Here is a 16,565-nt window from a genome sequence, read left to right as displayed (position 1 = left end):
AGAAGCAGATTTGCCGCCTGGAGAGTCGCAACAAACATGTGCACCCCTGCGTTGGCGAATTGGACAGAAATGCTCGACATCCCCCGCGACAGCAGGAAGAACTGGTACATCAGCCATGGCGAGCATAAGCACCACGCGTGTCGGAAGTAAGAGCCTCTGGGGGTCGTGATGAGCAAGAGGCCGGGAACTGCGGCCTGCGCGACGCAAAGACCAATGACTGAAATCAGCGGTGCCGGGGCTCCCGTTCCATCTCCCGCCCAAGAAGAGTGCATTCTTTGCTATCTCTAGGGACCGAGGTCTGGTCTTCCCTGAAACAGCTCGTCGAGAGGCGTGGGCCGGCGGCAGCAGCACGCTCGACACGCCGTTGATGTGATGTCGCGTCTGCAAAGCTCTACGCAGACGCGTGCTCATTTGTTGCTGACTTGATGCAAGCAGTCGTTGGATATCACGACGAACCCTTGAGCATTGGTTTCACGAGGTCGGATCCGGGCCGCAGCTCGCTTATAATAGTGACCTGGGCCAGTTTGAAAAGGTTTTGGGCCAGCCCAACCTCTTGGGCTCGAGAGCACCCAGGAACCGCTTTCTGAACACATCTACTTCTCTTTCCGGGTCAAGGCGAAGAGCTGAAAGTCGTGTTGCAGACAGCAACCAATGGTGCCACGACACGTCCTGATGCAGACCCTGCCGCCGTGGACGCTCCAAAGCGGCCGACCAAACGCCCCAGAGATGGCCGGTTACGCGGGAGGGCTGCATATTCTGTGGAATCAGGCGTGACGCAGAGTCTGGCGACGATTTCGTGCATGGAAGGACCTCGGAGTCCCGGCACGCATCGAGCTGAATCATCCACAACGCGGCGCACTGCCCGTGAGCCAGGTGCGCCTTATCTACGAGGACATTCGGGGATCCTGCTCGGCATCGGATTCATTGCCGGAAATCAAGCTGCAAGACGGTGGACCATGCGGCGGCCCAGGGCACAACATCTCCGTCACGTCCTGCGCTTCGTGGTCTGAGGGGGCCTGTATGGTTGACATACTAGCATCAATCTGACTTTGTTTGATGTCTGCTATGAGTAACGTGTTTTACTGTGGAAGCTTTTGATTTTGCCACGTGAATGCAAAGGGCGGAATGAGCCTCGATGACTTGGAAATCTACGTGACCCTGGAAGTTGTGAGTTGCCACGAGGGCAAAGACAGGTGGAAGCAGTACGGGGGTACATTGCAAATTCAAACGTCTTTCACTTCCTTCAATGTGTCATGGGGAGCCAGAGCTTCAGACTGCCTCCTCGACTTGCTCGAGAAACTAAAGTACCTCGCATGTCCGATGGTGAACTGCAGAATGCGGATACACATGCATGGTCGCTGTCCGTCGCCGTGTCACAATTGTAACACTGATCCACAGTTTCGCCGTTATTTTCTGCCGTATTAGCATGATTGAGTCTATCTGACGTACGCGTGCTGCTGCAGATGCAGAATGCGGCCTGGGCCACTGCATCGTTATCGAAACTTGGCGCATGTGACGGACCAAGGAAACCGTTGGAGTACCACAGCATGTCTTGTATTCCCTTTAAGATCAGGGCACGGAGACATCGAGCTGTGCTTGACAAGTCATCCTACTGTACCGGCTTCTGCAGTTGCGTTGCTAGCGTCAACCTCGTCATCTGCACTGCTTGCAACGCGAATCGTTTGGCCGGGCTCGTTGCCAACCTTGTGAGATGCTCACGCAGGTAGGTGAGATGCTGCCCCAGTTCCAGAATACAGTGTGCAGCGAGCGTATGAAGCATCTCTAACGAAACCAACCCATGAAGCAGTGGCGACTTGAACCACTGCTCCTAAGCGACGTCACCCTTACAACCGTGGAGAATTCTAGTTAGATCGACCGTGGCGAGGATGTTCTTGTTGTATTGGCTGCTGATTGCGGCCCTTGGCTTTGTTCTCGGCTTTGTCCTCGACTACTTGTTTCTAATCAAGTACCCCGACGAACTACCTACCATCAGATACAACCGTGGTCTTTGGTCTCACATCAGAAGCAACGTTGGCTACTTCACCAGCCAAAAGGCATGGATCAGAGAGGGATATAACAAGGTACATGTGACTCTCATCCCCATGGTCCTCCACACACACGGGGGGGAATCCGATCTGCTGACCTCGCCGCGGATGATGGATGCAGTACAACAAGAAAGGCCTGCCATTTCTCGCCCCATCGGGCTTGTCACGGCCCCATGACGTCGTGCTGCCTCGGTCCATGCTCCCGTGGCTTCGTGAGCAGCCCGAAAGCGCCGTGGACGCCCGGATGGCCCATATGGTCGGCGTCTACGGTGACTACAACTTTCTCGACTCGCAGATTATCCGGTCTCCGTTTGGCATGAGGGCTATCCAGAAATCGCTGAACCGCAGCTTGCCAGGCCTCGTCTCCGCCGTGGATGAAGAGGTCCAGCGCGCCGTGAACTCGGCCCTGAAGGACGTTGGCGACGACTGGACGAGCATCAACCTCTGGGACATGTGGCAGGCGATTGTGCCATCCGTGACCAACAGGATGCTTGTCGGCCCTACTCTCTGCCGCGACAAGCAGTTTCTAGAGGCCATGGTTGGTTTCACACACGTGGTCCTGCGAAACTGCGTCCTATTACGCCTGTCGCCGTCCGTCCTGCACCCCGTGCTGGGCCGGCTGCTGGCCGTGTCGAACTGGATCTACTGGCGACGCGCGTACAAAAGGGTCGGACCCGTCATCACGACTCGGATCGACAAGATGCGCCGCAGAGCCAGGGGCGACCCGGAGCTGCGAGGCTGGTCCCCCCCCGAGGACTACATCACCTGGCTCGTCGGCTTGGCCTTGGAAGAAGGCCGCGCCAGCGAGCTGGACCCGGTCGTCATATCGAAACGTCTGCTGCCCATCGAGTTCGCGGCCATCGACACGACCGTCCTCACGGGAGTCCTATGGATCCAGGACCTGCTCAAGACGCCATCCGTCACCGACGACCTCACGGCCGAGCTGCGCGTCCATCGGCCGGCCCCCGGCGAATCTTGGTCGGCCAAGGCGCTGCAGTCGCTTGTCCAGGTAGACTCTTCTATCCGCGAGTCGCAGCGCCTGAGCAACTTCCATCTCACGCTCGTCGAGCGCGTCGTCGTCGCACCCGACGGCGTGTCCCTGCCCGGTGTTGGGTGGAAGCTGCCAAGGGGCGCCCACATCACCGTCAACATGGACAGCAGCCATCACGACGAGGACATGTACGACGACGCCCAAACGTACAAGGCGTTGCGCTTCTCGACGATGCGCAAGGAGCGAGATGGGAATCCCGGCGCGACTGCCGACGCAGCAAAACCTCTGGGCATGGTATCGATGAACGACCACCACTTTCCATTTGGCCACGGAAAGCACGCATGGTGAGACTCACACAAGCTAACACTCGAACAAGCGTTCTGTGCCGTGCAGGAACGGGAGCTGACACGCATCCGTAGTCCGGGCCGCTTCTTTGTCGCGCACGAGATGAAGCTCATCGCCGCACACCTTCTGTTGAACTTTGATCTGGAGGCGGCAGATGACGCTCCTTCTAGTCCGGTATGGATCGGCGCCGGTATGATGCCACCATTTAGAAGCCGCATACGGGTAAGGAGAAAGTCGTCTTCTGCGGACTAGTGTCAGGGAAATCGATGGCGGCACCAGCCGAGCCCACGAATTTTTAAGCGGTCTGCAGGGAAGAGCGTCGGGCGACCATCAGGCCGTGGGAATAAGATGATCTCTCGAAACTTGCTTGTCAGAACAGAGTCTCAATACTATACACTGTTACTATTGTACCTGAACAGTGCTTGTCTTGATCCGGTGAGCAAGCACGGGGCTAGCAACCGTTGAGTCTCGGAACGGAGAGACGCAGCAATAGCGGCCGTCGTCAAAACACTCACACTATCCAACGTACGTGTGCTTCGTCGGCCCTGACGATGGGGAGCGGGAGAAGCACAATCTTCAAAGAACGGACCGACAATGAGTGTGACCGCCGCCCCTTGTCGAGCCGCGTCGCTGTTGGGCCCGAATCTTCCGTTGCGACGGTAGATGAGGCTGTCCGTTGTATGCAGTCGTTGGGCTACAGCGGTTCAGAAGGTCCAGAGCACTTGTCAGGTAACTTACGAGAGCCGTTGCGTTGCGTCTTGTGGATTTCAAGTCTCTGGAGAAGCAGCAGATGAACGGTTTTCCCAAAGGTTTCACAACCACGGCAACGTGCGTCTGCAGAGGTGGACTGCTGCCCTGCTCCAGATTCGCCTTTTCTGTTGTGCCGTCCTCTGCGGATCCCACTCGTCTTGCCCAGTAGCAGTATGTACCGCGGCCTTGGATCGCGTCAGAGTCGGTAAGTGAGTGTGTTGCTCGGACGGCAGCCCGCCATGCACTTTATCCCAAGCAATAACGGGGCAGAATAAACATGGTGCCTCAGTCTCGTGTAGCCCGGCCTCTGTGGCGGAGGCATCGAGGTCATTGATGCCGTGGGCCCTTTGGTATCACGATGCATCCTTTGTGCGTGTGCAGCCGGCTTCGGCCTCGGCTGCACGAGGAGCTTCCGCAATGACGTGTCACCTATCCGTGTCATGGCATCCGCAGGGGTCGTTGAATGGATGTCACTAGGCCACTCATCGTGCGAACACAATGTAGCGTGTTTTTCGAAATACCGACGGAAATAATGCCAGAGACACGGCTGCTCGGTCCCTTGGCCCCTTTGGCCGTCACACGTCAAGCACTGCCTGTGAATGCTCCCTTTGAGGCGGCAGCACCCATGTATCCATGATCAGCGGACTTTTGGTCCCCTCGGCGAACCTGGGCGCATGCCATGGTAGTCCGTGCCTGCCAAGGCTATTCCCAACCTCGAGGAATGCCGAGCTGGACAGCCCGCAGGTTTGATATCCAGAAACGGGACTCAAACAGGCCGCTGGGAAAGGTTTAATGAGGCTGCACTTTGATTCCAACATGATTTACACCCAAGCGTCTCCCTGCTCTTGGCAACATGGGAGTCCACATGGATCATATGCGCTGCGACCGCAGATGTGAGAGAAACACGTGGGCAAAGCAGTCCGTGAGTCGTGGCCCGTGGGCATTTATTAGATTGATAACACGACACGTTCGTGGACGCGGCCAGTCTCTTCTGCCACGGCTTCTTGCAAGCCCAGTCCCCTCTTGACGTCTCTGTACTTGACTTTCTTTGGTCCTCGCGCCGCCAGCTACCAGATCTGCACACAACAAGCATTCGTCAAGCTAGAGATGGAGAGATCCAACTCCCAGCAGCCATGGCCAGCAGACTGACTGCTCTGACAAAATTTCAGTGTATGAAAACACGGAGCAGAAATTAATCATTACATGATACACTTTGGAGTAGCCCCCCGCCCCCACGCTCAACACCTTTCCGTGTTGCATCTTTTTTGATACTGCCGAGAGAAATATCCAAACGGGCATTCGACGCCGACCTTTTCTGTCCCTTTCCACAGGGGATCCCTCGCCACCGCTTGAAATACAGGCCGTGAAAGCTGTTCCGGCCACGGCAAGATTCTGCTGAAAAAAAAAAAGGGAATTGCTACACGGGCATGACACTTTGGCTACACGGGCATGACTCTTACACGGGCATGACTTTTACCACTTCTGATTGGTCGCATTGTCTCTGTTAACGACGCTGGATTCTGCCACCTCAGCCGCAAGTACCTGGGCCATTTTAACCTTGCTTCTGTGTAAATTACTTCATTTCGGCTAAGCTACTACGCAGCAACCCAGTGGTCGCGCAGTCGGGGCGACCCCCTCGAGCTTGCTTTCTTCATTTTCGTAGCTTTTAATAAACCATAATACGGCACCCTATGCTGTAGAGATAGCGACCAATTCTTTCACTACAATCTTGTTCTCTTCTCAAGACGTCAATGTCTTTGCCTCGCACACCTCCTCGCAGGTCGCGGAGCCCTAGTCCCAGTGATCAATCACAAAGAGGAAAGCGACACAAATCCAGTCGGCGACGCAGATCTAGTCCTTCCACAGTTGAAGACCGACCACAATCCGCGAGTAGCTCTGCTACGAGTATCGGTCAGTTCTACGGCCTCGGGGACGAAAATGCACTCGATAACCTGTTCGCCTCTTTCCCGCAAACACTTTCAAGTCTCCCACACCCCCATGGTTCACAGGGCCGCCATGAGCCTGCATGGGGCCTTCGATCTGACTATGAGATATATCTTCAAAATGACTTCTTCCGTGGAAAAAGATGGAGCCAGCGAGTCAGAGCGCTTATACCAGGCCCAGAATTTGATCCATTCGCCTCTGAACCTCCCGAATCACCCCCATCCGCCCAGCATCTCCCAACAAGGACAAGAGCCGAGTTCGAGTCCGCAATGCGCATAGTACGAGAGGTTACCGGCGAAGGTCGAAGGCTAACTGTAGACCTTGCTCGATCATACGAACGTGTACAAGCTTGGCGAGAGAGATGGGGATGGTCACCATTAAGTTTCGAAGCATATGACTCTCCTCCACCGTACTCTCCACCTCGTAGGTCACCCACACAACCTCCTCGAATATCACCGACGCCCGAAAATATTAGTTCCTCGCCTATGCGACAGTCTCTATCTCCCGCCCCGGAGCCAATTCCGAACCCAATAATCCCTGGCGACCCAGCGCCCTCGGCCGAAGTTCTTTTTAAAACAACCAACGCATTTGCAAAGGAGAACGGATTTGGTATTATTCGGCGGAATAAATATTCCTATAAGGGACGGTTGATTAGGTACTCCATTCAATGCGACCGGTTTGGACAATCTCGGGCCTCGGGGGGTTCTGGTCTTCGAACCCGAAGGTCTCGGAAGTGTGATTGCAAATGGATGATAATTGCTGAAGCCCTAGAGGAAGGCAAGTGGCTTCTTCGACAACATAGAGACCCGAAACATCACCAGCATAACCATGAACGGAGTATTACGCCATCTGCGCATGTTTCCCACCGCCGCCTTACTACACCAGTTAAAGCAACCATCGAGTCAGCAAGCCGTCGCGCGGGTATTCGAGCCAGTGATGTAGCTGCTATGGTTGAGGAGCAATTCCCCGATACAACACTCCTGCGGAAGGATATCTATAATGCCCGTTCGTTCATTAACCGAGAGAAGCTAAATGGCTATACACCTACTGCGGCATTGATCAAACTCTTTGATGAGAAGAAGATCCCATACATCGCGAAATGGGCCGATGATGATCCAGATAGACTGCTTGGTCTTGTCTGGACCTTTCCGTACTGTCTACAGATGTGGAAGCGCTTCCCCGAGGTTATTAGCTTTGATAACACATATAACACTAATCGCTTCAAGCTTCCTTTATTCCAGGCTACTGGCCAAACCTGTCTTGGAACTGTGTTCAATGCTGCATTTGGCTTAATAGATAACGAGAGGAGGGAGGGGTTCCAATTCCTTGCAGAGAGTGTTCGCAAGCTCATTACAAAACACTCACTCAGGGAACCAGATGTCATCATCACAGACTTCGACAAGGCTATGAAAGCTGCCGTTAATGATCAGTTTCCAAATGCACAGCAACAGCTTTGTATTCATCATATCCTTTCAAACGTTTTGCTTAAATCGAAGACTAGGTGGACGGGCCAACGTGAGGACAGTACTACTAGCCCTAGCGCTAGTGACAGTGAAGACATTCCCTCACAGGCGGATGGCGGGTTGAGCACTACAGATAAGCATCTGATCGAAGATCGGTCGAGTAGTGATAAGATTCCTCATACTTACCAAGGCGTTGTTTTAATGTGGAAAAAGGTTCTCTATGCCGAGACTGAGGAAGCGTTTGAGCAGGCATGGAGAGATCTTTGTAAAGAGTTCGACGACCAACGAGCGATCTTACAATACCTCTACTCGACTTATATGCCTGTTAGTGCTCAATGGGCACGTTGCTTTATCCGTCGTTATCGTAACTTCGGAATCCGAGTTACGTCCGGCACAGAAGCAAGCAACAATAATATCAAAAGCTATCTATTAAATGGCATGAGCCACCTCTACCGACTCGTCGAGGCAATGCAGGATATGATACATGACCAAGAACGTGCCTTTAAGGATGCCTGTGGACAGGATGATGTCCTGACTGCTCCACAATACCTAGGTTCGATGGGAAACTATCTTGGTGAACTACGAACAACCATGTCATCGAAAGGACTTGGGTTAATCAACAAGCAATACTGTATTGCTCGCAAATTTCTGCCGACGGGGAAGAATCCCTTCCCCGACTCTATTGGACTTTGCGACGACGACTGTACGGTCTCTATTGAGCTGGGAATCCCATGCTATCATAAAGTCTACGCAAAGCTAGATTCTGACACACGTTTCACTAAATGGGAGGTCCACCCACGCTGGCGACTACGGGAATCGGCATCTCAAGATCCATACCGACGAATTCTTGACCCGAAAGTTGCCACTGCACTACGTGGAAGGCCAAAGAATACAGCGCAGGTTATCCCAGAAAGCCTAGCTATTACATCAAGTAGCCGATCTGATAATCAACCAAGTGGGCGACGAGGTCGACCGCCAGGAAGTCTCAATAAGCCAACTCTTGCTAGGAGAGTGCATAAAGCTACTCGAGAAACCATCACACAAACTGGTGGCCAAATTGGCATCTCAGCCCAGCAAGGGCCAGGTAGACCTTCTAAAGTCCTAAATGCTGGGAATACGACAGGCGTGCGGTACAGTGGACGGAGGACGCAACGAAACATTCGCAGGACAAGGAGTCAATGGGAACTGGCTAAGAGTGATGACGAAGATCCAGATTGTATCGTTGTGAGGCAATAAATTAAGTAGACCACATCACGTCTTTTGCCAGTATTTGACAGTTACTGGCTAACAGTACAAGGACGGTAGTTTAATCCGAAATGCAGGCTTGCAAGATAGCAGAAGACCAATCGCGCCCACAACGATAAGTGACTGCAATTCATGGTGATGTAGGAGCTTGTTAGTGAAGTTGGCTACACCGCCTTTCCGAGGAAGTATCTGTGGGGCCAAGAAAGTATGCGACCAATCAGAAGTGGTAAAAGTCATGCCCGTGTAAGAGTCATGCCCGTGTAGCCAAAGTGTCATGCCCGTGTAGCAATTCCCAAAAAAAAAGCACCACCAAAGATTCCCGTCATCGGGGCCTCTGTCATGTTTGAATTTCAACCACCAGAGAGGCGACAGACGAGGGCTTCGTCTTTTCCGCGGCAAACCGCCGCAGCCACCGGGTCGTCGTTTCCAAGGCGTACGTTTTATCCGTCGATGCCTGTCGAGATCTTCAGCGCGGATATCCCCCCGTAGCATTTCACCTGCCGCCTGACCGAGGCCGACGAGCCCCTTGGCTTGTCGACGACGAGCAGGACCTTGACGTTTTGGAAGGACGCGCCCAGCTTCAGCAGGTACCCCCTCTTCTTGGGCTTGAAGACGAAGTGGACGGAAGCCCAGGACGACATGGGAATTGCCAGCTTGATGCGCCGCGAGCGCCGGTCCGTCGCGGGTTTCGGGAGGCCGGTCGGTCTCGAAGCCACGAGGATCGCCTGTCGCGCGAGCTTGCAGAGGAGGACGATCGTCCAGACCATGGACAGCGTCTCGGCGTGGCGCTGGATGGGGGCATAGCCTTGGAGAATAAAGTCACGCGACAGGCGGTACGTGTGCAAGGTCGCGACGACGAGAGTCTGGTTCAGTCCCTGGGCGGCGAGGGCGACGACGTCGTCGGCGTCGAGGTCACGACTAGATGGCGTGCAATCATGTCCGAAAACAGACGCGTCCATATTGCACCGCTCTCTTCTTCTCCCGCGCCAGTGAGTAGGGAGTGTGCAGAGAGAGGAGGAGGCCCCGGGACTCGCTCGCCCTCCATGTCGGTTGCGTATCGCGCACTTCTTATGTGTGGGCTGGCTCGAACCGACTCGCCTGGCCGCAGCTCCGTCGTCCGACACCAACGCCGGTCTGCTTGGTCTCGCCTGCTTCCATGGGCTCAGACCTGGTCACTGCGCCTGTGCCGGCGGCGAACGCCTCGAGCCGGCCGAGTTCATTGGGCCGTGGGCGTGGCGGGATCGACGCGGGTTGCATGAATGTCGAGCAGAGTCCCCAGTTGGTGGTCGCCGAAATCCGAATGCCGACTTGCCAGAGAAGCCCGGTGTTCTAGAAGCGACTGCCGCTCAGAGGGCAGAAAGTTGGCTTTGGTTTCGTGATTGTCATGTCTGCTTCTGCATCTACCGTCCGTGTCATGCCTCTTCCGTTGGGCAACACATCAAGCTTGGTTCTATCAGACCGTCACTCGCCCACTCACTCTCCCGCTGCCGCAAGCAAGTATCAGCCCTGTGAAGGGGGAGGGGAGACATCCAACGAGCTCAATTTGTGTCGCCGTGAGTCGATCCTGTTGGTCTGATGCCTGGGCAGCGGCGAACAAAATTGCCAGGCACCCTCTTCACCCTTGGCCTGGCGATTTGGCCGGTTGAATCGGAAAAGCGCCTCACAGGACTGACCGGTCACAGGAGACGGAAGGCCACAGGATAACTTGGACACCTGGGTCGGTGTTTGGATGGATCGCATGGCCCGTCGAGATACGTTGAAGACTGGTGTACTGGGTGGCGCCGGGGTAATGCTAATGTCGCCGTCTTGGGCCGTGGAAAGCCTTGCAACTTAACCGAACGGAAACTGAAATGCGGTTTCGCCAGACTGCCCGCTTCAAAAGGCAAAGCAATCGAGTGGCATGAAGTGCCTGGATTTTCATCTCCTCTCCCTACTGGGACAACTTCTCTACCGTACTACCGCCTGTGGCCGTCTTCCCAAGGGAGCCTCTCCTCTCGGGAGCCAAAAGAGCCAAAGCAGCCAAATAGCCATGTCTATAAACATGCAGAAATTGAAGCGACGAGGGTTATGAACTATGTCATCCTATGTCGTTCAAGAGCTCTGCCGCGTAGCCCATAAACCTAATTCTAGCAACCATGACAGGTTTCTCATTCGGCCCGGGGCACTCTCGTCAAGTAGCCCCTGCCACGTTCCACCAACACATTCAAATTCCCCAGAAACCTGCCAACACAACGCATCCGTCGACATGGCCCAGCGGCATACATGCGGGCCTCGGGCCCCAAGTGCGTCGAGGCCACCGGTGGGGATGCATGCACCTTGGGGCGTACCCGTCTTGACCGTCAAGTCCGCCGCGGATGCAAACCACCGCCGTGGACCTATGAGGGTCGAATTCGCCGACAACCTACGGAGTACGGAGCTTGGGTCGGTCCCAACTTGCAGCTCCAGGCACGCAACGGCCCTGCTCAAGCCACCAAGTCGCAGGGGTTCGTGTGGTGCGATGCTCGCCGCACACCGCCTCGGAATTCCCAAGATGTTTTTTCGCGCTCAACCGCCACCCATCCGTGACGGCGGTCCTTGCGATTCCCCCGTGGCAGCTCCGTGGGCGGAACAGACATGCGCGCGTCTGGCCCGATATCGCGCCTTCTTTTGCTGGGCCCCTCGATCAACAATCAGAGACGATGAATGGCATGGCTGGGCCTCCTTGGTACGACGGGTGTGACAGAATCGTTACAAGTTCAAGCAAGGCACGGCGATGAGCCGGATGGATCGGCAGTCGACGGCCCCGCCTCGGCTGTGGACCCCGAGTTCAGCGGCGGAGGTTAATTAATTTATAATAAATAAAGAGAAAGAAAAAGAGAATAAAAAACTAATTAAGAATAAGTTAGTATATAGTACTAGGAGATATTATAATAGTAGATAATATTATATGTAATATTTCCTTAAGACTATTATACTAAATAGTAAGTATATTATCTATATTTATAGCAAAGCCTTTATATATACTTTTTATATATAATGTAATATTATAAATATAGCTAGAGCTATAAAGTAACAGGAAAATATACTATTATACTTAAAGTAAGGTAAAAGTATATCTTTAACTATAATATAGCTACTAATAGTATAAAGTATAATTAATTTCTATATTTATAATAGACTTAAGCTATAGGCTTAAGTATATACAAAGCACTATATTAGTGCTTTATTAAATACTTTTAAAATATATTTTAAGACTTATATATATATATAATAGTATAAAAAAGAGAGTTAGAGAACTTCTCCTTTTCTCTCTTTTCTCTGTAAGTTTATAGTTAATACTAGTAATGCTTACATATAGTTGCCTGTAAGGCTAGTCCTTGTTATAGTCTGAGCTATGCTCGACCTTAAAGATGCGATGCAATAGATGCAATAGATGCAATAGATGCAATAGGATAGGGGACATAGCTCGTGACGTATATAGTGCTAGATTGAGCAAGCTTAGGGCAGCTTGTTTATTATGTACTCTTTTAGCTTAACAGCTAAGGGTCTAGTACACTACCGGGATAACTGCAGCTAGCACTCGCTATAGCTTAATAGGGCTAGTCTATTACAGTCCTTAACAATAAACATAAAAAGAATTTTAACAAGTATAATTAAATTATTAGTGTATATAGAGAATATATAATAACTTATACCTTAAAATACTAGTAAAAACTAGAATGTAATATTATATAATAGTACTTATATATTGAGAGATAGTAGAGTATTTTATTGCCTAAAAATATACACCTAGAAGGACAAACACCTAAGACTGCTATAAACTACAATAAGTGCGCGAACTTATAAGATTTAGCCTTGTCAGCCAAAAAAATCAACAATCTAGGGGTGCATGCGCTGTGTGTAATTGCGCAGTAATATAAGGTCAATTTGCGTCTCCAATTGCTGGAGCGCGTTCCACTTTTGCGTGGTGCAGTTGACCTGGCGATTTTCCGCCAACAAGCCTCTATAGAGAATTATAAAGTTAAAGAAAGAAAATACACTAATAGATATAACTTAAGACTAGCTAATTAAGTAGTGTATACTATAAAAAATAAGTTAAATAGATAAATATATTTGTAATTTAATAGAATAATATAAGCTTATATAAAGCTACTTTATATAAAAACTAAATAGCCAGAAAGTGTTAAGGGACTAGCCTTATAGACAACTATATGTAAGCATTACTTGTACTAACTATAAACTTAGAGAGAAAAGAGAGAAAAAGAGAAAATTCTCTACCCCCCTTTTTTATACTAATATATATATATAAGTCTTAATATATATTTAATAAGTGTCATAGTCTGAGCTATGCTCGACCTTAAAGATGCAATGCGATGCAATAGATGCAATAGGCGCTGCACGCATAGATGACTGGATAGGGGACATAAGCCCGTGCCGTGACCTATATAGTGCCAGATTGAGCAAGCTGGGGCAGCTTGTTCATTACGTACCCTTTTGGCTCAATGGCCAAGGGCTCCAGCATCGCTGGGATGACTGCGGCTGGCACCCGCTATAGCCCAATAGGGCCAGTCCATCACAATAAGGCACTAATATAGTGCCTTATATATACTTAAGCCTACAGCTTAAGTCTATTACAGAAAGTAACAGAAAGAGCTTAAAAAAGTATACTTAATTTATTAAAAATGTACTAAATATATCTACCTCTTATACTATAAGTACTTAGATAAAATAATTAAAAGACTCTTATTCTTCTTGCTATCTATAGGCGCTATTGCCTTTCTAAGGTGTAAGCACTAGCTGCTACACAGTTAAATTAGTATATATTATAGATAAAGATAATTACTATATAGATATTTTACTAAAATACTTCTATATAAGTAGTAGAAATAAGTTAATACCTTAATATACTAGTAAGAAATAAAAAATAAAATAATTCATTACAATTATATATAAAGATAGAGTAAAATATATACTAGTAGACTGTGATAGACTGGCCCTATTAGGCTATAGCGGGTGCTAGCCGCAGTTATCCCGGTAGTGTGCTAGACCCTTAGCTATTAAGCTAAAAGAGTACGTAATAAACAAGCTGCCCTAAGCTTGCTCAATCTGGCACTATATAGGTCACAGGCTATGTCCCCTATCCTATTGCATCGCATTGCAGCACATCGCATCGCAGCACATTGCATCGCATCGCTAAGGTCGAGCATAGCTCAGACTATAACATAGACTTTTTAAGTGCTAGAAGTAGTTTTTTTAATATTAAACTACAATACTTTAATATAAAGAAAAAATAAGGTTTATAGCTTTATATACTAGTAAAAATATAAAATACTTTAGTAGAGTAGATTTATATATAAAAATAGGCTAGCTGTAAGGCCGAGCAGTAATTTACAAATAAGATAAAGGTAAGTGTTACGAACGTTACTGCACAAGACACAGGACAGGACTGCACTAGTAAGAATAGGCACAACTTATAGGCATAAGAAGAAGGCAGAGGTATATAACTAGCTATATAACTTAGAAAGTAATTAAAGAGGTTAATATTTAAATATATTAACTAAGGAGAATTAAACTAACTAAACCTTAAGCTATTTAATTAAGGCTTAAAGAAATTAATAAATAAGCTAGTTAATTTAGTTTATAATAGAGAGATAGATAAGTACTTAAGAAGAAGGTATTTTACTATAGTAAATAGTCTAGTTCTTTATTAATTAATTTAAGTAATAGTTTTACTATTAAGAGTTATACTCTTAATAGCTTTATTATTATACTACTTATATTATTACTTAGTAATACTTAACTTAACTTACTTTCTAAGAAATAGACTTACTATAACTTAGAACTTAAGCTACTATTATATTTTAATTAATTTTATTTAGTAAGTTACCTTAACTATAAGTAGTAAATAACTTTAAAAAGATATTAATAGCTAGTAGAAAAATAAATACCTCTAAGGAAATAATAAGAAACCTCTAAGGTAGAATTACTAAATTAGAAAAGAAAAACTAATAGTATAGAGAATAATATAATAAATACTATAAATATATTAAAGAATAAAAAGAAGAACTTAAAACTATTTAATATAATAATATACTAAAATTTCTAAAACTTAAATTCTATAATAGTTATAAAAGTAATATTAAGAACTTTCTTACTTAAGCTTAAGCTTACCTTTAAGTTAATAAAAGAGTTTACTAAACCTCTAAAGTATAAATTCTTTATATTAAAAATCTCTTAATAAGTAAAGCTATAAAATAGTAGAAGCTAACTCTCTATATATATCTTAAATATAGCGCTAAAGCTAGAGTAGAAGTTATATATATTTTCTCTAATTATAAAACCTTTTAAGAATAACTACTAGTAGTATTTAGAAATCTTAATAAGTATAAAGAAGCTATATAATAACTTACTTAACTTAAGTAGACTAGATTTATAGCTTATTATACTAGGGAATTTAAATAAATTACAGCTAAGCTTAATTAAAATATTAAGCTAAAAATAAAAGTTTTTTATTAAGAACTTAAAGAAGAAGTAAAGAATAATATTTATTAAGAAGATTATCTAGATTTATTTAATAACTTTATTAAGATAGTTATTAAGGCAGATAACTATTTATATAAATAATACTAAGAAAGAGGCAGTAGGAAATTTAAATTATATACTAGACTTAATAAAGCTAAGATAAGCAAACTATACTAAATATTAACTATATATAAATACTATACTAGACTTATAAAACTTAATGCTATATATAAAGAAAAGGGAAAGACTTATTATAACTATAGTAAGATTAAACACTTTGCTAATAAGTGCTAAAGCTCTAAAAAGCTATAGAAGCTAATTTCTAAAGGCAAAAAGCTTTATACTATAAATTAAGAAAACTTGCCTATATTAAATATTAATATAGTAAGTAATAAAAGAAACTATATACTAGTAAATAATACTAGTTTAAATAAAGATTAGGAATTTAAAACTTAACTAGTACTTAATAACTTTTAAGAACACTAAATACTATTACTAAAGAGTAAATCTTTACTAGAACTAATTTAGAAAGAATAAACTTATCTAACTATAAAAAATAAACTTAAAGTTAAATATAGACTTCTTAACTAGACTTTTTATTATAATAATAATTACTATATATACTTTAGTAGTAAGTAAGGTAGTAAATAGTATTTAAAGAAACTAAAGAGACTTTAAATACTTAAAGATAAGCTCTACTAACTTATAACTATAGAAGGAACTATAGTAAAGTATAGCTATAAAGTAGTTAATATAGAAATTATAAATCTCTTTATTAGTATATAAAGTATAAAATACTAAGTTATACTAAATATTATAGTAATTTTAAAATATAATATTATATTAAAGATACTTTAGTTATAAGTAAGTAATTTATAAGTTAATTAGAGAACTAGCTTACTTTAATAAAATTTACTAGAATATAGTTATAAAGTAGAGAGCAGCCAGTAGCTTATAAAGAGTACTTTATTTAAACTATAATAAGCCTCTAGAAATATATATAATTACTAGAGAGCTAAAAGCTAATATAATAAAGATTTCTAAGAAATACTTATAGTATAGTAAGCTATTTAGTAGAAAGCTAGAAATAGAACTACTAAAGTATTTATACTAAAACTATAAAATTAAAGTCTAGCTTAATACTAAACTAATATTTAGTAGAATTTATTTATAGAACTTTAAGTAAAACTAAGCGCTTAAGAAGTATTTAGAGAATATATTATAAAAGAGATATATATAATTATTAAAGTCTTTAGTAAAATACTTAATTCTATAAGTACT

The 16,565-nt window shown here is 46.2% G+C and overlaps 3 protein-coding genes across 3 annotated transcripts; 2 read left to right on the top strand and 1 right to left on the bottom strand.

Moving 5' to 3' along the window:
- Positions 1-1,886: 1,886 nt before the first annotated feature.
- Positions 1,887-3,633, top strand: MAM_02178 (ent-kaurene oxidase; the record flags this gene model as incomplete). The annotated part of the gene is made up of 3 exons (XM_040820977.1): positions 1,887-2,081; positions 2,167-3,380; positions 3,456-3,633. 3 exons carry the CDS (start codon positions 1,887-1,889, stop codon positions 3,631-3,633), a joined length of 1,587 nt encoding a protein of 528 aa, XP_040681320.1.
- Positions 3,634-7,022: 3,389 nt separating this feature from the next.
- MAM_02177 (uncharacterized protein) lies at positions 7,023-8,643 on the top strand (the record flags this gene model as incomplete). Its single annotated transcript, XM_040820976.1, has 2 exons — positions 7,023-8,241; positions 8,474-8,643. The coding sequence occupies 2 exons, from the start codon at positions 7,023-7,025 to the stop codon at positions 8,641-8,643; spliced, it is 1,389 nt and encodes a 462-aa protein (XP_040681319.1).
- Positions 8,644-9,223: 580 nt separating this feature from the next.
- On the bottom strand, positions 9,224-9,742 carry MAM_02176 (uncharacterized protein; the record flags this gene model as incomplete). Its single annotated transcript, XM_040820975.1, has 1 exon — positions 9,224-9,742. One exon carries the CDS (start codon positions 9,740-9,742, stop codon positions 9,224-9,226), a length of 519 nt encoding a protein of 172 aa, XP_040681318.1.
- Between the last annotated feature and the right edge of the window lie 6,823 nt (positions 9,743-16,565).

This window comes from Metarhizium album (genome assembly GCF_000804445.1).
Source record: "Metarhizium album ARSEF 1941 chromosome Unknown scaffold_3, whole genome shotgun sequence".
NCBI lineage: Eukaryota > Fungi > Ascomycota > Sordariomycetes > Hypocreales > Clavicipitaceae > Metarhizium > Metarhizium album.
The sequence above is the reverse complement of the archived record's forward strand: the minus strand, read 5'-3'. Positions and strand labels throughout refer to the sequence as shown.